At 48.2% G+C, this 24,337-nt stretch overlaps 10 protein-coding genes across 10 annotated transcripts; 5 read left to right on the top strand and 5 right to left on the bottom strand.

The window, feature by feature from the left end:
• Positions 1-231: 231 nt before the first annotated feature.
• On the top strand, positions 232-1,938 carry FTJAE_13670 (ent-kaurene oxidase; the record flags this gene model as incomplete). Its single annotated transcript, XM_037346838.1, has 5 exons — positions 232-299; positions 345-682; positions 731-799; positions 849-1,451; positions 1,502-1,938. The coding sequence occupies 5 exons, from the start codon at positions 232-234 to the stop codon at positions 1,936-1,938; spliced, it is 1,515 nt and encodes a 504-aa protein (XP_037199313.1).
• Positions 1,939-2,104: 166 nt separating this feature from the next.
• On the bottom strand, positions 2,105-4,144 carry FTJAE_13669 (glycoside hydrolase family 97; the record flags this gene model as incomplete). Its single annotated transcript, XM_037346836.1, has 3 exons — positions 2,105-3,252; positions 3,319-3,598; positions 3,656-4,144. 3 exons carry the CDS (start codon positions 4,142-4,144, stop codon positions 2,105-2,107), a joined length of 1,917 nt encoding a protein of 638 aa, XP_037199312.1.
• Positions 4,145-6,254: 2,110 nt separating this feature from the next.
• Positions 6,255-8,093, top strand: FTJAE_13668 (major facilitator superfamily transporter; the record flags this gene model as incomplete). The annotated part of the gene is made up of 7 exons (XM_037346835.1): positions 6,255-6,284; positions 6,334-6,649; positions 6,713-6,958; positions 7,011-7,265; positions 7,335-7,478; positions 7,537-7,892; positions 7,944-8,093. 7 exons carry the CDS (start codon positions 6,255-6,257, stop codon positions 8,091-8,093), a joined length of 1,497 nt encoding a protein of 498 aa, XP_037199311.1.
• Positions 8,094-8,721: 628 nt separating this feature from the next.
• On the top strand, positions 8,722-12,962 carry FTJAE_13667 (acyl dehydrogenase; the record flags this gene model as incomplete). The annotated part of the gene is made up of 9 exons (XM_037346834.1): positions 8,722-8,726; positions 8,873-9,126; positions 9,240-9,581; positions 9,641-9,732; positions 9,902-10,050; positions 10,172-10,268; positions 11,605-12,072; positions 12,128-12,756; positions 12,812-12,962. 9 exons carry the CDS (start codon positions 8,722-8,724, stop codon positions 12,960-12,962), a joined length of 2,187 nt encoding a protein of 728 aa, XP_037199310.1.
• Positions 12,963-12,971: 9 nt separating this feature from the next.
• On the bottom strand, positions 12,972-13,898 carry FTJAE_13666 (3-hydroxyisobutyrate dehydrogenase; the record flags this gene model as incomplete). Its single annotated transcript, XM_037346833.1, has 1 exon — positions 12,972-13,898. The coding sequence occupies one exon, from the start codon at positions 13,896-13,898 to the stop codon at positions 12,972-12,974; it is 927 nt and encodes a 308-aa protein (XP_037199309.1).
• A 260-nt stretch (positions 13,899-14,158) lies between these two features.
• Positions 14,159-15,016, bottom strand: FTJAE_13665 (alpha beta-hydrolase; the record flags this gene model as incomplete). Its single annotated transcript, XM_037346832.1, has 1 exon — positions 14,159-15,016. One exon carries the CDS (start codon positions 15,014-15,016, stop codon positions 14,159-14,161), a length of 858 nt encoding a protein of 285 aa, XP_037199308.1.
• Positions 15,017-15,241: 225 nt separating this feature from the next.
• FTJAE_13664 (metallo-hydrolase oxidoreductase) lies at positions 15,242-17,507 on the bottom strand (the record flags this gene model as incomplete). The annotated part of the gene is made up of 6 exons (XM_037346831.1): positions 15,242-15,906; positions 15,960-16,247; positions 16,346-16,596; positions 16,654-17,016; positions 17,066-17,202; positions 17,253-17,507. The coding sequence occupies 6 exons, from the start codon at positions 17,505-17,507 to the stop codon at positions 15,242-15,244; spliced, it is 1,959 nt and encodes a 652-aa protein (XP_037199307.1).
• A 335-nt stretch (positions 17,508-17,842) lies between these two features.
• FTJAE_13663 (3-hydroxyisobutyrate dehydrogenase) lies at positions 17,843-18,837 on the top strand (the record flags this gene model as incomplete). Its single annotated transcript, XM_037346830.1, has 2 exons — positions 17,843-18,736; positions 18,787-18,837. The coding sequence occupies 2 exons, from the start codon at positions 17,843-17,845 to the stop codon at positions 18,835-18,837; spliced, it is 945 nt and encodes a 314-aa protein (XP_037199306.1).
• Positions 18,838-19,013: 176 nt separating this feature from the next.
• FTJAE_13662 (cytochrome P450 monooxygenase) lies at positions 19,014-20,735 on the bottom strand (the record flags this gene model as incomplete). The annotated part of the gene is made up of 3 exons (XM_037346829.1): positions 19,014-19,404; positions 19,453-20,555; positions 20,610-20,735. The coding sequence occupies 3 exons, from the start codon at positions 20,733-20,735 to the stop codon at positions 19,014-19,016; spliced, it is 1,620 nt and encodes a 539-aa protein (XP_037199305.1).
• Positions 20,736-21,269: 534 nt separating this feature from the next.
• Positions 21,270-23,251, top strand: FTJAE_13661 (Vanillyl-alcohol oxidase; the record flags this gene model as incomplete). The annotated part of the gene is made up of 6 exons (XM_037346828.1): positions 21,270-21,538; positions 21,593-21,685; positions 21,735-21,942; positions 21,989-22,976; positions 23,024-23,088; positions 23,141-23,251. The coding sequence occupies 6 exons, from the start codon at positions 21,270-21,272 to the stop codon at positions 23,249-23,251; spliced, it is 1,734 nt and encodes a 577-aa protein (XP_037199304.1).
• Positions 23,252-24,337: the final 1,086 nt, after the last annotated feature.

Raw genomic sequence — 24,337 nt, 5'->3', positions numbered from 1 at the left:
GGTTGGAAACTACCGTATTTGGAACCCAGTCTTTGCTCACACGCTCGCTAGATGAGAGACAGACACTAAGTGCACTGGGATCTTCCATCTTGATTGTTTCACGGCTCTGCATGTCTTGATGATATTATAAGTAAAGGAGATACGAAAGCCATGGCTATCATTGAATTGGCAAGAAAACACCTTCCAATTTGACCGATTTACAATATTCTCATTTCGTCTTGCCGCCTAACCATGACTGGCTCAGCACTCCCACTACTACAGTCGCTGGAACCCCAGCAGCTGGCTCTCCTCTCTTCCATGTTAGTTCTTAGTCTGCTACTAATCTACTACAATCTCCCAGATAGGCATGATGAACTCCCCTATCTTAACCCTCCTGGCAAGTTTGACCTGCTAGGGAAAAAGGCAAGGTGGCATTTTGCTATGAATGCCCGAGCGCTACTAGCGAAAGGCCGTGAATTGTATCCAGGAAAGCCGTACAGAATGTTTACGGATGTCGACGATTTGATTGTCCTTCCGTCTCAATATGTTGACGAGACCCGCAATGAGCCGGCTCTTGACTTCCTCGAGTTCTTTTCTGATAACTTCCATTCCGGTATTCCTGGATTCGATGGATTTGCCTTCAACGACCGTCCTGATGAACTTCTCATCAGGACAATCAACAAGAGGTTAACCAAGCTTCTAAGTAGGCGACTTTGTTTTCCTCGGCATTTCCGTGACTAACACATTCAAGATCACGTCACTGCTCCTCTATCTGCCGAGGCAGACTTTGCCACCAAACTTTTGCTTGGAACTTCCCCTGGTATGGCTAAACTCTGAGCTTGATGCGGGCTGTTTACTGAATCAATCAGAATGGAAAGAACTTGACTTCAAAGAGGCAATGCTGGATCTCGTCGCCCGCTTGTCATCTCGCGTGTTTCTCGGCAATGAGCTTTGTAGGAACGCTAAGTGGCTTGAGATCTCCAAATCTTACAGTATGAACTCATTCTTGGCTGCAGACTTACTCCGCCAGTACCCAAAGTGGTTCAGACCGATTGCGTGCCGTTTTATTCCACAATGTCAGCTACTCAGGACCCAGGTGGCTGCAGGGCACACTGTGTTAGCGCCGCTGCTTGGCAAGCGACAGCGAGAGCTCCAGGAAGCGATGGCAAAAGGAAAACCTGCACCTCCATACAACGATGCACTCCAGTGGTTCGCTGAAGAGAGCCATGGGAAGCCGTATGATCCTGTAGCCTCTCAGCTATCACTCTCAGTCGTGGCCATCAATACTACCTCTGACCTTGTAACAGAGACCATGCTCCGGTTGATTGAAAGGCCAGAGCTAGTGGAAGATGTTCGCAAGGAGATTGTTGAGGTCCTAAACAAGGAAGGCTGGTCGAAGAAAGCTTTGTTTAACATGAAACTGCTCGATAGCGTGACGAAAGAAGCCCAGAGGTTAAAGCCTATAACAGCTGGTAAGCAGCCAAGCCATCTCAGCAAATGATTCCCTGCTAACACGTGTCAGCAATCATGAATCGCAAAGCCAAAGATCGCGTCACTCTACCGGGAGGATTAGTGCTGGAGAAGGGCGATCGGTGCATGTCAGACCTTGGCTCGATGTACGACCCCAATATCTATCCCGATCCTGAAACCTTCGATGGATATAGGTTCTTCCGCATGCGGTCCGATCCAGAGATGGAGAGCAAAGCTCATCTTGTAAGCACATCTTCAATACATATGGGCTTTGGACATGGTCGCCATGCATGTCCAGGTAGGTTCTTTGCTTCCAACGAAGCTAAGGTTCTCCTGGCCCACTTGATATACAAGTACGATTGGAAGCTGGAAGATGGCTATGTGCATACCATTGACGCGTTTGGTCTGGGCTTGAGCTCGGGAGATTGTGGAAGAGTGTTTTCAAAGAAGCGGATGCATACTAAGCTGGATATTGATGCACTGCTATAATTATAGTAAAAGAAACTGTGTTTGTAGATAACAAGATTTAAACTGAAATGCTAGCTTATTAAGAGATACATTATAGAGTGTAGGTAAACTTGTCAGCGATGGAAAACTATTAGTATCTGAACTGCAAAGCTAGTCCTCGTAAACTGCAACTGCGTTGGTAGGCAAGTTACGCCTCGAACAGGCAGCCGCCGTCGGCCCCAGCTGTCTCGCAAGCAATCGCCGTAAACCCTCCATTGCTCTTGATGGGAATTGAAATGGACGAGCCCGAATCAACATCAGTGTGAATAGTTCGATCAATCGCGGTCCGGTCAGTATCATTGCCGGGTGAGTCATGAACTACGTCAAGGACAAAGGTTTTGCCTGTAGGTAGATTTGTCGGCTTCAAATCAAAGGTCTGCTCGGCGCCATTGAAGACTCCAGCAAAGTAGTGCCGGTTCAGCGTATCGGAGCGGCGACCGACGACTATAGCCTTGCCTGGGTATGAGCCGCTGAGAAGATCAGAGTCTTGCCAGGACGAAGGAAGCTCCTTGTACATTCGGACTGCGAGAGGATAGCTCCTGATGACTTCAGGCCTTTCGCCTGGATGCTGCCAGCCTGACTCGAAAACGATGGCTTTGGCGAGACCGCATCCGACAGAGCACTGTTCCAACTGCTGGCGTTGTCGCTCGTCGCTGTAGGATATTCCTGCGGCGGTGTAGAGGCTGGGCGTGAAGTCCATACTTCCGACGAGGCCTCTAGTCAAGGGAATGACCGTGTGGCGGAATGCGGAGTTTTCATGTTCGTCGCCTTTAATAGCCTCAACGGTCATCAAATGAGGCCACTGACGCTGCATGCCACGCGGAGGCGGACAGCCATGAAAGTTAACCATGAGTTGGGCTTCAGCCATTTGTGAGAGAATAGAGTCTTGCTGCGCATGCATCGCTTGCACATCTGACAAGAAAAAGTCAAGCTTGGCGCCCTTGACGCCCCAGCTCTTCATGTCTGCAATGTGAGTAACGATGTCAGAGGTCGAATTCCACTGGTTCGAAGGGTACCAGATGATAACGCCGATCCCCTGGAGCTCGGCGTAGTTGACAAGCTTAGTTACAGTATCCTCGCTCCAGCCCTCATCGATCAGGACGAATGGCCATTTTTCGAGAGCGGCAACATCAACATATTCCTCCAGGCGTGTGAGGTTATGGACCGCGTCGGGTTCTGGAAGCCAGTGCCACGCAACGTTTCCAGGCTTGATCCAGCTCAGGTCGGTCACGTTGGTGGGCTCGTGATTGTCTTGATCAAAATGGCTCTTATAAAGTGTGGGGAGATCACCAACAACTGTAGGTAAAGGTGCGAGTCAGCATGGTGGATCATATTGCGTTCATCGAGACGTTGAGCGCTTACCAGCAATGCGCCAGGGTGTGAAGACCGCCTTCTGAACCTCGACGACGCCGCCCTCAGCAAGATAAAAGGTGTAATTCAGTGACCCATCCGAGTGTGAGAGTTGGGACCCTTGCCAACGCCCGTCGATATCACCTTCAATCAGGAGGACCCATTGGTCAGAAGCTACGGACCCAACATCGGCGAGGTATGGCATCATCACCCGCCTGGAATCCGAAAGGCCCGTGGCCACATCACTTTGGATCCACTCGCCCTCGTATGATGTGTTTTCAGGGTCATCCATCTGTGGCCAAGTTAGCTTTCAAGGATCAGTCGACGAATCCATTGAGTTGATGCTTACCAGAAAGGTTGCTCCATTCTGAGCAAATGTCCACGACGAAGACTCTGCCGTCACCTGGTACTGACCGTCTGGGACCTTGGTTCGGAATCCGCATCCGTCACGTCCGACACGTATATCAAGTTGTATGTGCTTAGCATCGGTAGTTTGGCATTGGAACGATTGCGTCCTATACGTAGCCGAGCGAGACGTTGTGCGACCAACCGGAGTGGTGTACACGACGAGCTCCTCCGTTTGTTCCAGGGCAGTGCATGACTGAAATTGCGGTCCTACATCGCCTAGGCTGGTGGAAAAGCCAATCTTTGAAGCTGTAACAACAGTCTGGCCATTGGTCTGACACTGAAAGCTAAACGCCCCTGCGTCATCCTGGGTGATGACAGCCTGGATCGGTTCAAGGCCAACAATCCACTGGCCAGCTCGAGCAACCAGTGCAGGAGATGCATTTGCTGACATTACTGCCAGGGCCAGAAGAGAAGACTGCTTCCAAATCATGTTGGGAACCTGTTAAAGCTCAGATGCTGTTATGAGATGATGAACGTTGGGGGAGTTGGCGATTTCTCTCTTCTTATATGTTATTCAGTCCAAAGGTCTCCGAGGAGCAGACAATTGAAGAGTAATCATGTCGGCTGATTCTAACCCGAATATAGTGAGCCACCTTCCGATTGAGGTAGAGGAGAGAGGACCGAGCACATAAAATCCAGAGGGATAAAGGGATCGTCAGACTGTTTACGATAATCTGCCGGTAGATGGTGGGACATGCAAGGATATGTGTCTACTTCATACTGCCGCGTATTACACGCGCCAATGGGATAATACATACGGGCCGAATAAAGCCACCCTTAGAGTTAAGAACATTACAGGAATTACAAGGTATTCGACACCATCAGCATAAGACTAATGCCCCCATGGTCGTAGATCAACTACTTATAGAAGTAAGGCGATTGCGGGGTATTGAAACCCTAGAGAATTAATCCAATAACACTTAGTATAGCAGATTCGTATATAGCCGACGGTTATATTTTAATATACTGAAATGCTTACAGCATTAGTCTGTTACTTTAAATCAAGTAAATAATTCTTTTATATACATTTATTTTATTTTACTAATACTTGTTACTCCTTGCCTATAGGGTCTTTATCAGACAACAAGCGCTCCAACCATTCTTCTTGCCCTCCCAAATACCGGTACACTACACGGGAATTCAGGTCTCTGCAATTCGGATCCGAGCTTGCATTCGTATACAGCTCAAGACCAGCGGCGCCCAGTACCGTCTTGGCATTAGAGCTCTCCGCCAAGTCGCAAGCTAGACCAAAGTCCTTGGCCATCAGCTGCACTTTAAAGCCGCCCCTATAGCCTTTGCTGGACGGCGCATCTGGACACAGACCAGGTACAGGGTTCCACTTATCGTTAATTGTAGTCTGTGCCGTCCTCTTAGAGAAGATCTCTTGGAGAACTCAAGGATCCAAGCCCGATTTGATCCCGATGTTAAAGGCCTCCGCGGTGGCAATGGCAATCAGACCGGAGCAGTAATTATTGCACATTCTAGCAGTCAGACCTGTTCCTGGACCACCACACGCAATAATGTTATTACCCATCAGCCCGAGAAGGCGGCATAGCGCAAGATACGAAGGGTCCTCTTCGGAACAACCGAACATAACTGTTAGTGAGCCGACCTCAGCTCCTAGTGTTCCACCAGATACTGGGGCATCGACGTGTCGAAGGATGCTTTATCCTGAACTCTTCTGCTACCTGACGAGATGTGCCAATGTCGATTGTTGAGCAGTCGACAAGAAACACGGGGCATTTGGTGGCAGCTATAACGCCGCTATGGACGTTGAGATAAATCTTTGTGAACCTCTGTCATCTGACGTACCACTTATAGAGCTGTTTTGGGTTTCTCAAGATAGGATATTAATAGGACAAGTACGGACAGAAAAGGATGAATAAAGGGAGTGAATCTATAGGTAACTTAATCAAAGTCTAGAATCACTTAAATTGACTAATTACGTTGTAAAGGGACTACTGAGATGGAGGGGTAAAACTATAGGGACATAGTCTAGAGTAATAAAAGAGGTCTCATAGGTATAAGCAGCGTCGTAGCCAGAAAAGACAGATAAGTTAGTGACTCGGGTACTGCCTATCCAAGATCTACTATATGTACTTTAAGTAGTATAGTAATAGCAGTAGGTTTAAAGTCTAGAGTCTGTATATCTCTGCCATGAGATAAGATATCAATCAAGGATAAGTATTACCCGGAGGTGCAAACGGGTTGTTACCAGCGGCCAATGAAGTGCGGGCTGCTGAACTTGGAACTTACCACATCTGAAATAGCGCCTAGCAACTGATGATCAGAACTTGCCAGTAAAAGCGACGATGCATCAACAGCTCGCGGTAACCACGTCCGCTTATCTCTACAAATCATCATGGAAATTGTTCGGCAAGGTAAAAGAGACTACGCTACATAGTTATATAATAATGTACGGGCTCCCGACATTGCCTTACGCCCAGCAAGCTGTTGCAAGCCATTGATTGGCTTGACTAAGACATCACTATCTCTTCTCTTCTCCCAGACAAGCTTCCGGCATTATCCAGTTCTTCACAATGGAATCAAGCTCAGCAATGCGTCTGCCTGTTGGTGCCATTGATCGATCTACTTGGGCAAAACGCTAACTTGTACCAGATTGTCATCTTCGCGGCTCTCGGCAGTCTCAGCTACGGCTATGCATCTAGCATCATTGCTACCACGCTAGGTCAGCCGACATTCTTGAGTCACTTCGCCCTGGACTCAAGACACAACGCGAACGATCTCATGGGGGCTATCAATGGATTGTTTCAAGCTGGAGGCTTTCTAGGTACATTAAGCTGCTATGCAATCGCAGATGCCTTTGGTCGTCGAAAGGCCATCTTGGTTGCGGCGCTGATCTCGACTATCGGTGGAGCCCTTCAGGCTGGAAGCATCAACATCGACATGTTCATTGCCATGCGTTTTCTCCCTGGTATCGGCATAGGCAGGTTAGCGAATGTGTCGATGACGCAGACTGCAGACTAATACTTCCCAGGAGCCTTGGTGACGCTGGTCCCTCTCTATCAGAGCGAGATGTCGCCATCACATATTCGCGGGCTCCTCGTCGGCATCCATGGTGGCATGATAGGCACGGGGTATGCTCTCGCGAGCTGGACCGGTTTGGGATTCTACTTCGTCAAAGCTTCCGGTGCCCAATGGCGTATTCCTCTGCCTATTCAGTGTTTGCCTTCACTGCTGCTTGCAGTAGGCATCCTGATGCTGCAAGAAACGCCCCGCTGGCGTCAGTTCCACTCCTCCATGAACAGTAACTTCTTTTTCTGACCCGATGACAGTCATTCTGGCCAACCGCATCGACGAAGCCCGCGACTCGTTCAATTATACGCGGCTTGCAAGCGGAGAAGGTCCGAGTTCTGATGAGGAAACGACTGATGCAGATTTCGAGGTCTTGCGTAGGCAAACCATCTGCGAGATGCAGCAAAATATTACCTTCTTCGATCTACTCAGGACACCTTCAATGAGAAAGAGATGCATCACGGGGTTTCTCACCACGTTTGGATGCCAAGCCACCGCGACTATCGTTATCAACAGTGAGTAGCCATATTGTGCCGCCACACCGTCGGAGCCGAGGCCAGCCCTTGTACTAACTAACTTGTCAGACTATGGCCCTTTGCTGTATGCTAGTTTGGGGTTCAGCACCGTCCAGCAGCTTCTCATCCAGCGCGGCTGGATATCTGTGGCTCCTTTCGGCAACTTCATAAATGCCTACCTTGTTGATCACATAGGCCGCGTCAAAATGCTTCGTGAGTACTCACTACACGCAACCGCATTAAAGACATATTGTATACTGACATGTTGTAGTTGGTGGCTTTGCTGGCTGTGTCATCGCTCTCATAGGAGAATGCATTACTATGTCCGTCTTTGAAAAGACGAATCATCGAGGAGCTGCATCAAGCGCTGTCTTCTTCCTCTTTCTTCACGTCACCATTTTTACCCTCTGTTGCGACGCTACGTCTTACGTTTATGCGTCCGAGATCTTTCCAACCCCAGTTCGCACGAAAGGGCTCTCAATCTCTGTCTCTGGCCTCTTTTTCGCCACCATTATCTTCACTACAGCTGCTCCTACAACATTTGCTGAGATTGGGTGGAAGTTCTATCTGGTATTTATTGTTGCCACTTCAATTATCATTGTGTACGCATATATGACATTTCCCGAGGTATGTATCGTAATTCTAACTTGCTGAGGACAAGATCTAATCAGGCCGCAGACCCGTAAAATGTCGCTTGAAGATATTCAAGAACTCTTTCGCGATCCAATTGACGGCATGCCTTCAGAGTTTGTCAATCAGGAGACTCTTCACCACCTTGGCAAGGACGACGAGAAGAAAACCATTCACGCTAGAGAACTCAGTACTTAATATAGGTCCAGTTCCACAGTAGATGCATTAGATGTGTTCTTGCTACAGGTCGATAGGAAAGCTAAGGTTCGCATAGAGGATCTGGCTATTTCCGTGCTGTACTGGATATTATCTTCCTTTAGAGAATTCAGCCTCATCTTGGCCGATTGAACTGAGTTAGATAAACCCACTCTCCCCAGAAACTGTATAGCACTGCATTTCTTCTATCGGAGGATGCAGGGAAAAGAGACGCATTTACTTTATCTTAACAGAGGCTCGCTTATCTCTTATCTCTCCAACACTCTCTAGCCGATCGGCCAGTAGTCTCTTACTAACGATTTAACCAGTCACCTTATCACTTCCAGTATAGCTATAAGATAAAGAGCTTTTAAACGATTGCTTAAATTAAGGTGCCTTTTGCGTTCTTCACTACACCGCTTTAAGGAGTTAAATACCATATATACAACACGTCATGAGAGCAATCCGCCCTAAAAATACCAAATATCAGCGGTCCTCCATCGCATGCACCTCATGTCGTCAAAAGCGCATCAAAGTAAGCATTGCTATCCCTGTCTGCATGAATCCATCTGCAGCCGTACGGATCCACGCCCTAACCAGGCTTTTAATAGTGCGATGGGGTCGAGCCATCATGAAGTACGTGCATCGCAAGGGGATGTTTCTGCCAGTATCTGCACAGTGAGAATAAACGCAAGTAAGGCTCTGAGATGCCCTCGTTTAATTTAGACTCTTATTCCTATACTATTTATCTACGTGGAGTACGATCTGACAGGACATTCTAGGCCGCCAAGTAAACAGCTTGTGGAGACCTTGCAGCTTCGAATCAAGATTTTGGAGGACCAACTCCTTGCACTGGGTCAAACAATTCCTGCGTTGGACAGCAATCCCAAAGCAACTGATCTTAAGATTGAAAACAAGCCGGAGACTGAGGAAGCCAACGCCGATGAGACGGAAGTCTTGCTCCAGCAAATCACAGAGAAGTGCGGCTCTCTTGCACTTGATGATGATGGCGAGCTTCGATACTTCAGTTCACAGAGTATTTGAACTTGGTCCATAAAGTGGGAACCGGTCTAGGGGAACTGGCCAAGCCTGCTTCATGTGACAGAGTCCGCCTCAGTCAGGCGGTGACGTTACCACTGGAATTACAAGAACATCTTCTTGAGCTATATTTCTGTTGGCAGAATCCCCGGGTATACATTGTTGACAAATCTGTGTTTATGAGGGACTGGTACAGTGGCGTGTCCACCGAATATTGCACGCCATTGCTTCTTTGGGCTATGTACTCTGTGGCCGCAAGATACTCGGACCGCCCATGTCTACGAACAGACCCTGACGATCCTTCAACGGCTGGGGTCCAGTTTGCCGTGCACGCCAAGGACCTCCTTCGATATGAGTGCGAAATCACAACAATTCCTGCCGTGCAGGCCGCCACACTTCTCTCAATACAATGCATGGCAGAAAACAAAGAACCAGCTGGCTGGCTTTACATAGGTATGGCGCCCCAATATAGTCTCTATTGGTCATGCAACTGACATTTGCTTTCGTTCCAGGCATGGCAACTCGCATGGCGTTCAATCTTGGCCTCAACATCGACTGCACTGACTTGGTGAAATCAGGTGTTATCTCCAAGGAGGCTGCCAATGTACGTCAAGTTGTATGGTCAGGGTGTTGGATTCTGGACAAGTATGAGCATACCTCTCTCCGCCATCATCCACCCTTTATGAGGCTTCTATTGACCGTCAGATAGGCTATTTGTTCTCGGATTAGGCCGCTCTGGGACAGTCTCTAGTCACCACGTGACGTGTCCAAAGCTAGATACCAGTGATGCTGCTGAATTCGAGACCTGGGTTCCCTCAACGGATAGAATGCGGCAGGCGCCAGTGCTCCGTTCCAGGATCCCTTCTACTGCGAACTGCATGTCCGACCATCTGAGTCTTATCGTCTCGACGTTGGATATCATGTAGGTTGTGGATAAGTCACTTGAAACAAGCTGGTCAGTAACAATGGCTGAAACCATTACAGCTACGCCCCGAAAAGCTCTTTATTGGCTACAGAATTGCATGATCTCGTATCGAAAACAGACCTCGAGGCGAGAACGTGTTGGTCAAGACTTCCATCTTTTATGCTACTGCCCAGCACCTCACAGACGGCAGCACTACCGCATGTGTATCAACTACAGTACGTGGGATCAGCGGTATGTGTTCTGTTTCAGTCTCACTGACGTTTGTAGCACCCAGTATCACGTGGGGCAAATCTTGCTTCATAGGCCGTTTATGAGCAGCAAGAAAAGATCAATGGGCGATACATCATCATATCCATGTCCTCACATGGAGATATGCCGAGCGTCTGCGAATAAGATAACCACAATACTTCGCACCTACAAGCATCATTATTCATTGGTGAGCCATATCTCGCGTTCGACAGATAGAACCAGGGCCTTGCTAACGGACGTGAAGCGCTTTATAACCGTGGGTACTGTCTGTCACACATTCACGGCAGCAACAATCCATCTCATGGACGCTGTATCTCATGGACGCTGTTTCTGACCAACCTTTCATTCGGCGAAGGGGCAACTCAAGACTTCGTCTTTGTGTATCAGCTCTACAGGAAATGGGGACTCTATGGACGTGGAGCTTCAGGGCATGTCGAGCAATTCAACTACTGGCAGCTTCCTGGGTAACTCATGACCTCGATCTGAAAGGTCTGGGGGTTGAGGGCTTACAAGGTAATGGGGTACCATCGGCAGAACACGATCGACAATATTCATCTCATTACAACTCTCATGAGGTGTCTAACATGGATCATGATAATCTACAGTGGCTGCTGACGGACCAGAGCTTCATGGGTGATTCATTTGGAGAGGGGACTATGAGCTCACTTACTGACTTGTTTGACCTTGACCCTTGGCTGGCGAAGGATTCAAATGTTATCTGAATATTTCATGACTAGATTCATACAGATGTAACCTTTGTTATTATTCAATGAACTAAATATCGGTCAATTATATCAAAATCAAGAGTTGACAACTTGAGTCAAATGATAGGCATGTGGTTTTCTTTCTTTAACTGGTGCTCTTTCATTGCAGCAGTCTTCCGAGTGCTTGCTGTCCTCAAATGAAGTTGGATCATTAAGAACTAACTCAATCTAGCTTAGGGGCTTACTGAATACTACCTATCCGGGACTGCGCAGATAAGATACGAGTCCGGATACTGCTTATCCTCTAACTTTTGAAGGGGAATCTAGAGATAGGCAAGATACTATACTACCAGTAGATCTCGGGGAAGTATCAATGTAGTAAGAAACTGGTAGAGGTGCTATATGGATGGTAAATCATAGATAAGAAATCATTTACTACAGAGGAATGCTACAGTTATAAAAGACAGCACTGCATCTAACGAATTAGACCTCTTGCCAACACCATCCTTACACTAATCGCAAGCCTCCTGTTCCGTAAAAAAGCCTTCAGTTTATTCAATTCAAAACGGTTCACTTTTCCTTGACTGAGAGCCAAAAGCTTCTGCGAGCCAAGGCTGCAAAAGTCGCACGGGAGGTCCAAGGCTCAGCCTACCCGGTCTACTCCAAGTTTCCAGACCAGATAGATCGGTTCCGTGCCACTCGACCATTTTACGCCCAGTTGGTGGGACGAGGCTTACTCAAGGCCCTGATCCCAAAGTCTGATGACGGAGACGCTGAGAGTCTTCTGGAGTCTGCATTTATATTGGAAGAGCTCTATGCCGTTGACTCGAGCATTACTATTCACCTTGTCGGCACCGCTCTTGGGCTGCTCCCTCTTCTCATTGGTGGCACGCCTGAGCAGAAGCGAAGGTTCCTTACTCCATTCATCTCAGGAGAAGGTGACCATCTCGCAAGCTTAACTCATTCCGAACCAGGTGGCACAGCCAACCATCTTGAAAAGGGTGGCAAAGGTCTCGGTGTCACTGCTAGGAAGGAAGGTGATTACTATGTTGTCAATGGAGAAAAGGTAAGAAGCGACGTCTTTTTCTATCTATCGTGCTTGTTACTAACTCTGTTGGCAGAGATGGACTACTAACAGTGCGGGTTGGGATGCCAAAGGCGCCACGCTTTCATGCCTTTGCGCTCGTTACTCTGAAGACGGAGGACCTGAGAAAGCTGACGTCGACCCAGCCACCACCCTGATGGTGCTGCTTGTGACTCGAGAGGTAGTGGCTCAGAACGCTCCCGGAGCCTACGAGTTGCTTGAGGAGCCCGACCTTATGGGACATATCGCCGCTACCGGCCCTCAGACACGTTACACAAACTTCAGAGTTCCCATCGACCACGTCTTGTTTGCTCCTGGTTCGGGTGCGAAGCAGATCGAAGAGGCCTTCGGCATCACGGGAGCCATGGTTGGGGCCATGGCCGTCGGCACCATGCGCGCTGCTTTCGATAAGGCGCTGGCATTCGCCAAAAACGACCATAGGGGAGGATCGGTACCTATCATCCAGAGACAGAGTCCCGCTGATTTGCTCATCAATGCCAAGATGAGAATCGACTCGTCCCGGGCTCTAGTATGGAAGGCACTTGACTCCCTCGACAATGGGCCTGGTGATGCCAAGGCCCGGTTCGAAGCTTGCTTGGAAGCCAAGATCCACAGCTCCGACTCGGCCATCCAGTGCGTGTATGAGTGCATGCAAGTAGTTGGCATGTATGTGTTTACGTTCAATCTCTTGTGCATGGATCTTGGTTAACATGTCTTCTAGGACCTCATACGCCAATGAGACAGGCTTCCCTCGTCTCCTCGCTGATGCTGCTGTATTTCCGCTTTTTGATGGAGGAAATATTGGTATTAGACGTCGCCAGTTCCAGAGACTTATGTGCGAGGATAGCTATCAGCCTTGGGCAAATCTTTAAGTTATAGTATTATAGACTATCTGTTAAGAATGCCTCTGGATGGCGTTGTGCCCACTCAATATCATGAGCGAAGATAATGTCCAAGTCAATCCCGCATTCCGCCGCTGCATTTGACCATACCCGAAAGGTCTTCAGAGTCTTTCCAGCCGCCTCCCTATCTCCATGAACGCAGCATAAAACGCCATCACCATCCTCCCATTGTGCTATTTCCCGCTCGCCAGACAGTAACCGTGGATCGTGGCAAGAATCTCCAATCAAGAGCACCCATTTCATCTCTCCCAGCCGTGCAAGCAGGGAAATGTGGCCAACCAAGTGTCCGGGAGAATCCACGACGCAAATGAAGCCTTGATTTGTAACGTCCCAAACTCTGAGTCCCCCAACGACCTTCCAGCTACTGGGATCTGGGAATTCTTCTGTCTCGAGACCGTCAAAAAGGTCCTTTGAGAAATTATTGTGCGCATTCCTGGTATCTGGTGGCCCGTCCAGCAAAGCCAGCGACCCATAGCCAACCCAAATCGTGGCATCTGGGAAATCAGAAGGCGTGCCAGTGTGGTCCCAGTGCATGTGGCTGAGGATGATCTGATCAATGTCTTTCGGGGACAAGCCTCCCTCGAGCAGTCTTTGCTTCACGTCTGGAAAAGCTTCCAAAGGGTAGTGATGGGGGAGCTGTTCCTGGATTCTCGGTGGGTATGAACTGATGTCGCGACGGATGCCCAAATCATACAGAATGCGCTTCTTGATGCCCTCTGGGGCCTGATAGGTGATGACGAAACAAAGACACGGCACCTTACTCCTCTTTTCCATAGAGACGCCGTCAACGAAAAGGCTCAAGTCGATGGTAAATGATCCTCCCTGAACGACAGACAAGCTGGCTTTGCCCTGTGCTGTTGCTTCAAGGGCTTTCAAAGCATGTATCGCGTCGGACAAGTCTGACATGTTGATCAACACTCTAAGAGTATATGATTACAAGGGATTATTAGAAATAACTATCAGAATGTGTCCAGGCTCGAGGTGAAGTGGCTGTCAGCAAATACAAATAGCCTACAATGCGAGTCTGTTTATCCCAGTTTTACCCCACATTGTGAAGTCCAAACCGATGAAGCTCTGTCTGGATATCTATTCCCTGTCTACGGTTTCTTGACTGCAGATGAAGCTTCGTTCCTTTTCTGATTCTATATCGGTCTTGTGAACACACTTTACTCTCGCAAAGACTGCAAGAACTGTAATACTGCTTGGTGGCACTGTTCAGCCCCGGATGTAAATATCTCGTGGCCGGGAGCATCAATGACCTTAAGCTGTGCACCTGCCACCTGTCGCGCCACATCTTCCATTGAGGCAACACTGACTGCAGCGCTATTTTTTGGTGCCAGAATAAGCATGGGCTGTTTTATATCCTTCAAAAATTGCCGTGCATCTAAGGTACTTAGAAACCCGGCGTATGCTGCAAGTCCCTCAGACGGAGACGAAGACACTTGGTCTAGCCACCAAGCTGGGTACTCTGGGTCATCAGACGCCATGGTTCCCGGCACCTTTGCTAATTGCTGCGCCCAGCCACGAGACCCAAGTTCCCGGCAAGCGGTGGGCCAGTCCTTTCGGCCAAATGCAAAGAACTCAAGTGCACTCGACGGCAGAACCGTAGGCGAGGAACATATTATGAGAGAAGAGATCCTTTGGGGAAATTTGACAGCCAATGCTTCACCCAGCATTCCACTCGTAGATTCTCCCAAAAAGTGCACTTTATCAATCTTGAGCTGATCCATAGTATCCATGATCTCCCACAATATGGTTTCCAGACTGTAGTCGTATTCATCCGATGGTTTGGGGTGGCTGGAAAGCCCGTGGCTGCGTAGATCGCGGCGGATGACTTGATATTTCTGAGCGAGGACTGGTACCCATTTATACCAAAAGTTGACGTTTCGGCCAAACCCGTGCTGGATTAATATTGTCTGTCTCGGTTTCCAAGGGTCGGTAAAGTCGTCTAGTTTGTAATGGGAGCGCTGGCCATTGATGTGTTCGATGAAGGTGTTTCCTGCTTGATCTGTGACGAGAGGCATGATGAACAGACTATTTGTTGAATCCTGCATATAATTTTGCAGTTGAATGTCTGCCTGTTTCTGGTTACTTATAGTGCCTAATATGCCTTTTTCTGCCTGCGAACCTCATGTGGGGTTGCTCCACGTTTCGACAAGCCCAGCATTCACACCCGACAGCTCTGGCTGCATAAAGACGCTACTTAGGAAAGGTTCAGGAGTTTTGATCCGTTTGGCTATGAACATGATCTAGAGCCTGACATAGGATGGTGTTGGAGTGTCATCAGACATGTCCGAGTATGCGCTCCAGTGTTTCCCCACCAGCTTCTCATTGCCAATCTCATCAGCGATAGCTATAGCAAGATCAGCAGCACTAATCCCGTGCAGTCTCCCAGTGAGGTCACTTTCTTCATGTCCTTCAGGTGCAGGCTTCACCGGCAGCTCGTCTTCGATAAGCGTATAGCTGCCGGTGCGTAACCCCGAGCGGTACAGAGCAGGAGGAGACACGTAAGTCCACCGAAAGGAGGTATTCCCATCAAAGAACATGAATGATGTTCTCCCCGCCATCACAAAATCCAAAGCGTTATCGTTGGACATGACGGTGTGCTCGTACTTGTCGATGAGCTTCTCTGCCGCAGGATCTGACTTTCCTTGGCGTACCGCGAGGCGCGCGTTACGATAATCGCGAAGAGAAGTTCCCATCGATCCGAGTCTCTCCTCCATGTATGAGACATGGGCGTGGCTGTCTGCAATTCCTCGGCGGTAGTACAGCCAGAATATCTTGGTATCAGCGCAAGTTGAGAATTGACTTCCGGGATAGTGTAGGGAACCGCAGCCGCCGACCATGACAAAGTAGCCGACCTTGGCGGCTTTTGCACAGATTACTATCTTGCGTGTAAGCTCTAGAAATGGTTCTATAGTGTAGAATTAGCCGATGGTGAAAGATTGAGCAATTGCTTGGACTGACTGTACTGCAATGCATGCTCTCCTGCAGTGTGTGGACCATGCTCGTTGACCAGCACATCGAGGTTCTTCAGGGCTTCAACCACGTCCTCAAAAGATGCCTTTTCGATATCGATCGAGCAAGGAGTATATCTTGGATTCTGGCCCAGCTTTTCAGGTGTTCTGGAGATACCACGAACTGCATAGCCGCGCTTGATCAGCTCAACACATAGGTACGAACCGCCGAAGCCTGTTGGCCCGATGACGCCGACACGGAGGCCCATTGCGATTTGTTCAGGATACTCTGGATGAGCTTTTAAGGGTAATGTAAGACGTAAGGATGCAGGTCTTTAAATGTCATAGAGATGGTGGAGAGCACCCCGCATTTTGCAGGGTATTATGGCCGCAAACCTTGTGCTACTCTGTCTAACCAAGCCCCCTTCTTGTTATCATCCAAAAGACTCATCAATACAGAGTTAGTCTGTTCAATCATCCAAGTGGCGTCATGAGCCAATGCGACATGTACGCCATAATCTTCTTCAAGCTTCCGAATATTGTCAATGGCCTTTTGAGCCGCCTGAATATCCTGTTGAAGGTAGGCCTTCACTCCACCATCTTCCCCAATATATGTAGCCATCTCCTCTATGCCTCGAAGCAATGCCCTAGACCAAATCGAGTCAGCAAATGGTCTCGATGAATGCCTTTCACCCGTGACTGACATCGAATGACAGCAATCGCTGCCTAGTAGAACCCATTCATCAGTACTTTGCAGCTTTACCGCAGCTGCCAAATTTCCAGGCATATGACCTGGGGCGTCAATAACCCACAGACTTCCGTCTCCGAAATAATCAAGTGCTCTTTCAAAGGTACCCCATGGAACCCATGTTCCCTCAAACTCGGTCCAATTTTCCGTGACATGTTGCCGGGATCCAAACCACCTACCATCCCACTCGACCTCATATGAGGGCTCACCAGACTCCAAGTGGCCAGGTGAACAGAAGTCTTTCGTTCCAGGGCCGAAAAATGCTTGTGCGTCTGGAAACTCTTGGCTTATGGGCCTGCAATGATCCCAATGTGCATGGCTATCAGCCTATTAGTAGACATTCCTCAAAGTTTTACTCTGTGGCATACCTGAACAAAACAGAGTCAATTTGTTCGACGCGCAATCCGAGGTATTCAAGCTGTTCCTTCAATGACTTCAACGGACCTACAACATTAGCATAGGGAAGCATAAACTTGTTGACCCATGGTGTGTACACCGAGTAGTCCTTGACCCTATATTAGACCTTGACTTTAACGAGAGCAGATCGTGACATACATCGCTGCACCCCAAGTCCCACAGAACGTAACGATTAGAGGGCTGATGATGAATCAAGAAGCACCAGTCGTACATTCGGAATGGCTCAGAAGATCCATTCTTGTGTAGTAACTTCATACTTGCAGTGCTGAAACTACCTCCGTCGAGGAGATGCACCTTTACCCCAGGACCGTCATGGCCTGGGAGTTTGGTCTTTGACGTGCTTGCCATCCACGCGATTGTGTTGATGGTTTCCTGTTGAGTGCGTGATCTCATGTCAGCCTAGGCGTATCTTATCTCCATAGATATGTCTTATCTCCGTGCCGGCTTTGTTCTCCACTGAGGAGCTGGTGCAGAGTGGCCTCAAGCAGTATAACAGTCGCTTCCCCAGCCTTTTCCTATCGGTCAACAGACAGCCTTTGCTCTTTCACAGTCGCTAATCACAGCATGGAGAACAATATCGGTTTCATCGGTCAGTCCCCGCACGCTAGCAACGCCCAACGCCCCAACCCAACCTGCCCTCCACATTGGTTTCCAATCTGGGAATTTATACCCCACATTGTCCTCCACATGCCACATTCGCTAACCCTAAGAGGCTAGGCCTAGGCGCCATGGGCTACGGCATGGCTGCCAATGTCCGTAAGCAGATGGACTCCACTGCTACCCTGTACATCAATGATGTCCATGGTCCGAGTTGTGAGAAATTCAAGGCGGAGTTTTCCTCGATTGGCCCTGTCGAGGTTGTCAAAACTGCCAAGTCTGTTGCCGAGAAGGCGCAATCAATTATCTCTATTGTCCCTACAGGGCACATTGTCAAGGATGTGTATCTCAATCCGGAGACTGGTGTGATCGCTGCTGGCCAAGCTTGCAGTACTTCACAGAATGCTCAAAGATTATATCTCGAATGCAGCACCATCGAAGTAGAAACAGCCAAGGATATTGTGGCCCAGCTAAATAAGGCTGGAATGGGCTCTTATGTCGACACTCCTGTGTCTGGAGGCAAGCCTGCCGCTGACAAGGGTAGCTTATCTTTCTTGATAGGCGCACCGGAGGCCCGAGAGGGTATTGATCTAGACTCTATTTCCAAACGCTTGCGAACGATAGCTGGCTACATGGGCCCCGCGAATAAGGCTTTCTTCTGTGGCGAGGCTGGGAACGGTCTCGCTGCCAAGATCTGCAACAACTACCTCTCCTGTACCATCTTGCTAGCCAACTGCGAGGCCATGGCTTTTGGCCGAAAGCTTGGCCTGGATAAACATCTCTTACACAAAGTGATTCATAACTCTACTGGTCAGAACTTCATGCTTGACCATGTGAATCCTGTTCCTGGTGTTGTGGCCCATGCTCCGAGCAGCAATGGATATGCGCCTGGCTTCAAATCACAGATGCTGGTCAAAGATGTAGGGCTTGGTGTTCATGCAGCAAGAAGTGTTGGTATAAATCCGTCAATCGGTAGTGCGGCTATTAAGACTTTTGAGAAGGCTGGAAATGACCCAATATGCTTTGTGAGTTAGAAATCTGACCTGTATCATGACTTTAACTAATATCTTGTCAGGATAAGGACGGTTCTGTGGTGTATCGCTGGCTTGGCGGTCCTGAGGACTAGACACAAATGATAGAACTGGAACCGGAATACTGCTTTCGCAGTAAGAACGGTGCATCAAGTAAAGATATTTAAGCAAGGATGTGGCAAACAATTTCCGTTCAATCATATTAAATATTTCACGCGTCTTGATCGTTAAATTATTAACAAAACCAGATCTTCAAGTCCTTAACCTTCAGCTAGATCCCAATTACCTCTGCCTTTGTAAACTCCTCTCTCATAATCCTGACATGCCTAGCAGATCTGGGTACAAAGTCGCAATCGAAGGGTTCAGGAATACTCAAGAATCCAGGGACCATAGCAGTTGTGGGCTCAATAAGCCTACCGTCAGGACCTTTAGCCTTGGTGATGTTAAAGCCCCAAATCACGCGAACGATATTAATAAAGAGTGATCGTTCGGCAACGTGCACACCAGGACATACCCTGCGACCCGCCCCGTAGGTGAAATGATCGCGAGCATCAGGATCGCTCGTATTGATGTAGTCGGCAGCAGCTAGAGGCTTATCGAGATATCTTGACGGATCAAAAACGTCTGGGTTGGGGAAGAGTGAAGGGTCGCGATGAATGGCCCTATTCATGATCAGCTTCTTCACAATTGGGAAGGGTACCCTGACTTACCACCAATTTAAAATGGCCCATGATCCCTTGGGAATAAACATGCCATCGTACCAATCGTCTTCAGAGGTATAATGATGCATACCGAATTTGTTCACGGGACGATAACGTAGGAGTTCCTTGATCATAGCCCGAACATAAGGCAAGTCTTTCTCGTCCTCCCATTGTGGAAGTCTATCCTTGCCTACAACTTTATCCACCTCTTGTTGAGCCTTCTTGAAAGTATCTGGGAAGAGAAGCATACACAGGACCCAATTATTAATTGATGTTGCGGTAGTCTCTGACCCAGCTTCAATCATACCGCCGCACGCGTAAGCTGCTTGAAGGTCGTCGATGTTGTGTTTACTAGGATCAGAAAGATAGAAGTCCTTGCAGAAACACTGCCTAGCCGTGCCACTATCGACTTCTTTCTTCAGTTGTTCCCAGAGCTCAAGATAAACCTTGCTGTCATGTTCGAATATTTTCTTAGCCTTGCTGCGCCAGTGGCCAAAGAAGACCTCAGGCCAGGAAGAAAGAGACGGGAAGCTGTCGACGGCATGGGCACCAAGGGCAGTGGTCCAAGTCATGTTGTCCAGAACAGTATAAATCTTCTTAATCATCGGATCATCGAAATTCGGCACCCGATGACCGTAGGTAACCAGCATAATTACAGACGTAGAGTAGCGACGGTTGATAGTGTACCACTCCTTGGGATTGTCTAGAAGGTCGCGCAGGACCTGTTTTGACTCAAAGTCTTGAACGGGCATGTACTTGAGAGAAGAGTTCAGATTCAGCAGCGCATGGGTGTGCTTTCGAAGCTGACGCCAGCGGGGACCGTATGACATGAAGAGCTGTCGGAGACCTCCACTTGCGACATCTTGGGCCAGCGGCAGAGGTGGCCGGGAAGACCAGGTGGCCGATCGCTTGTCCATGAGCTCTTTGACGACCTTCGGGGAGGACAGCCAGACGTAGTCAGAACCACCAATCTTTGTGTAAAAAATATCGCCGTGGTGCCGGTGCCATTTGCGTACTTTATTCTGAACGTCATCAGAGTCAGCGAGATCGAGCATGTTCCCGATCAGTGGCAGCCCTTTGGGGCCAGGAGGTAGCTTTCGTCTCCTCGGATCCTGTCGATTCCATAAGAAAAGGTAAACACCAAAAAAATAGTGAAGGGAACGTACCGTGATAGAGTTGGGAACTGTCCAAAGATAGGTAACTCCAAGGATCGCTGCCATGGAAACAGCCACCAACAGCAGCTTCATCAAACCATCGTTACCCACTACAAATGCAGATTTCTTGGGTGGCATGGCTCCCAGTATGGGCATCTTGTCCGCGTTGAGAGGCATCGTCATCACTTTGTGGGCTTCGGAGAACCGTTGGAACAGAGAAAAATTGCAAATCAGTGAAGTAATTGCTCAGAATGCCATACGCATTGGCCGGTAATCATGCTGATAGTAACCCATGGCATGCGAAAGGTCCTGTTATAATACGCTGCGGAGTACCCATAGCTCCTCAGCACCCCGTGAGTTCCAAAGGGATTATGGCGATCAATTAGTGTGGAGAGACTTGCATCCCGGGTCTTGCGGGGTACCGGTAGCCTGAATTTGTCAGGCCTCCAGAAGTGTTGGTCCTGAAATGGCGTGAGGCTTGTGCGCTAAGACCACGCCTCAGCAGGTCACAGTAAACACGCAAGTCAAATCCAGTCCACCATCAAGCTCTCCCCACATTGACCTGTGAATAAATATCGCATGACAACAGTTAAACATTAAAATATAGATTCATTCCACGAGTCTCTAAGTTCTTTTAATCAGAAAATACGTCTTACTTCACATTCCCACAAGATGACATCCACCGCACCTAAGAATACTTACCCCTGGGACGAGTACGAAGCTGCTCATCAACACACCTTCTCCACACCAAATATACCCATCAAGCGTGTCATTCCCCCAGGTGTAACTGGAGAAGCCTTTGATCAGGCCATTGAGGCCCTGGCGGCAGTTGTTGGGAAAGATCAGGTGTTTGTTGGGGGAGCTTTGTCGCATTACATTGATCCCTTTGACATCTGGGATGATGATGAGAGTAAAAGAAAGGTTCCCGGAGCTGCAGTTGTGTAGGCAGACCAGGTTTCTCTTCTATGTTGATTGGAATGCTGATACTTCTCTAGTCCTGCTTCTGTCGAGGAGGTCCGCGCTGTCTTACACGTTGCCAATAAGTTCAATATTCCTCTCTGGACATTCTCTAGGGGCAAGAACCTCGGGTGAGTCTACAAAACTGGCTGTCATGAATCCATTTCTGACTTGAATTAGATACGGCGGTCCTGCTCCTCGAATCAATGGATCGGTGGCCCTGGATCTACATCGCATGAACAGAATTCTAGAAGTCAACGATGAGTATTCCTATTGTGTAGTAGAGCCTGGTGTAAGCTGGAAGCAATTGATCGATTATTGTGCCGAACATAAGAAAAAGGTCTGGCCTAGTACCCCATCGCTTAGCTGGGGCAGTGTCACTGGTAATGTAAGTTTGATAGAAGCTCAAAGCTACCCATCACTGACAATCAAAGACACTTGACCGTGGCACGGGCTTTGGAACGCATTTCAATCATCACCAGTCCATCTCTGGCCTTGAAGTCTTGCTTGCCGACGGTGACATTGTCCGCACTGGTCAATTCTCCATTGATGGTTCTCCCAATGCCTTCATCTCCAAGTTCACCTATGGCCCTTCAATTGAAGGCCTGTTTCTCCAAAGCAACTTGGGAGTCGTCACCAAGCTTAGTCTGTGGATGACTCCAACTCCACCTGCTTTCATGGAGTGCACATTGTCCGCTGATGAATTTGGACATATCGAACCAATGGTGGATCTACTAGGCCCAATGCGCCAAAATGGTCTTATCCCCAGCTGTGTCTGGTTCATGGGGTGTTGGGAGATTTTGTCAGCGCGTGGTAAAAGAGTCGACTTCTGGGATGGCCCAGGGCCTGTCCCTACTTGGAGAATGAGGGAGCTCTGTAAAGAGCTCGACTTACCACACTGGACAGCCAGATGGGGCTTTTGGGGTCCTAAGCGTGTGATCCAAGCTCAATTCGATGAGATCAAGGAAGTGGTTGAGAAGACGCAACCAGCCCTCAAACTGAACGGCACCATTTTTTCGGGGGACAACGGAGGCCTCGTTGACAACAAATCAATTCCGGAGATGAATGCAGTTCTTCTGACCGGCCAGTCATCTCTCTTTAGTCTCCCTACCATCCAATGGGCCTTGCCCAAGGATGGGTCTGGCAAGGGTGCCCACGGAGACTACGCCCCTCACATTCCGAATTCTGGCAAGTTGACTCTTGAGTGGATCAAGAAGAGTTATGAATGTTACGAGAAGCGTGGAATCGAACCCATGATTGACTTTTTCATGCATGAGCGTCATATCCTTATGGTCAACATGTTTATGTATGACCAGCAAAGCTCGCGCGACAGAAAGGCCGTCTATGATCTGTACCACGATTTCCACAAGCTGAGCAAGGATCGTTGTTATGGAATGTACCGCGCTCACGTCAATTATATGGGTGGGTACCAACTACGTGATAACTACACAGATTGCTGACAGTTGTAGATCTGATTGCCGGCCATAGTAGCTTCAATAACTACGCATATAACCGTTTTGTGGAGAAGATAAAGGTAAGAATACTGTGTGATACAACGTTACCAAATCATTTTAACATGTCTGCAGGATGCGGTTGACCCGAACGGTATTCTATCTCCAGGAAAATCAGGCATCTGGCCCAGTCGTTACCGGCACCTGCGTGAGGCCCTTGAAGCAAAGAAGCCCAGCCATCTGTAGGTTCGAAGTAACATCGGTTTAGTTATTACTTCCTTGTGTATACAACTGCAGCTATTCCTCAATATTTCTTCTCGCCCGATATAGACTAAAGAATTCTACTCATTTATGCAATACGGCTTCATATTGATGCAGTGAACGTCCAAAGCTGAACCAAGGTTCTTAGTTTTCCGTTGTCCCAAAGTCAAACACTTCGGTTCAGACCCTTGGCCTTGCTTAAGAATCTCTCCTGGGATGCATATGAATTAAAACACGCCCACTTTACGTATTTTATTACTAATGAATAGAGCATTGCCATATTCACTCAACCACTTGATCTACCACCGGCATAGATACATGTCCCACATCGACGATGTTAGCACCACTTTCAGTTATCTGTGGAAAGCGAGAGGAGCAATAGTTTGGTGGGGGATAGTGGCGAGATTGCCAGCCACAGTTCTAGGTATGAGTATACTTACCCCTGCGCGAACGTCCATGTGATCACAGTCAACATCTGGGATCCAGCACAGCGACAAATGTTTACAGACAAACTCTCCGCCAGTAGACTTGATTTTCTATTACAGTAATGTGGCTCAATTTATTCTCTGCATATAGGTATTTTATAAACTCGGAGTGGAATTGGAGGCCGGGGAACAAACCTTGGCCAACACATAGTCCAATGTTTTTGCCTATAGCCTATAGGTCAATGTAGGGGGAGTCATCAGTAACCAGGTTCCCCGGATTCTCTACCCCACAGACCTGCCTCTAAGTCCATATACCCTAGGAACTATTAAGAGGCAATTAATTATAAATCGGCCACCAAATTAAAGAATTTCACTTAAATTTTTAGGTTAAATCATCTAAGGCTAGATCAGGTAGCTAATTAGTTAAAAATAACCCTAACCCTACACTTAGGGTTAGCTAGTGTTAGCTTAGGGTTAGCGTAATATATAGGAAAAGGGATATTAAGCAATAAAGAAAATAACAAGACTACTTTCCTCTTTACTTTCTATTACTTTAATTAAAGAGGCAATATTAAGAAGTAATAGAGGATATCATTTAGCTTAATTAAGACTATTAGATACTTATCTATTAGCTATATTAGTTAGC

Source organism: Fusarium tjaetaba, assembly GCF_013396195.1.
Source record: "Fusarium tjaetaba strain NRRL 66243 chromosome Unknown NRRL66243_c0000451, whole genome shotgun sequence".
Lineage (NCBI taxonomy): Eukaryota > Fungi > Ascomycota > Sordariomycetes > Hypocreales > Nectriaceae > Fusarium > Fusarium tjaetaba.
Note: the sequence above shows the minus strand (reverse complement) of the source record. Positions and strands in the feature narration are given on the sequence as shown.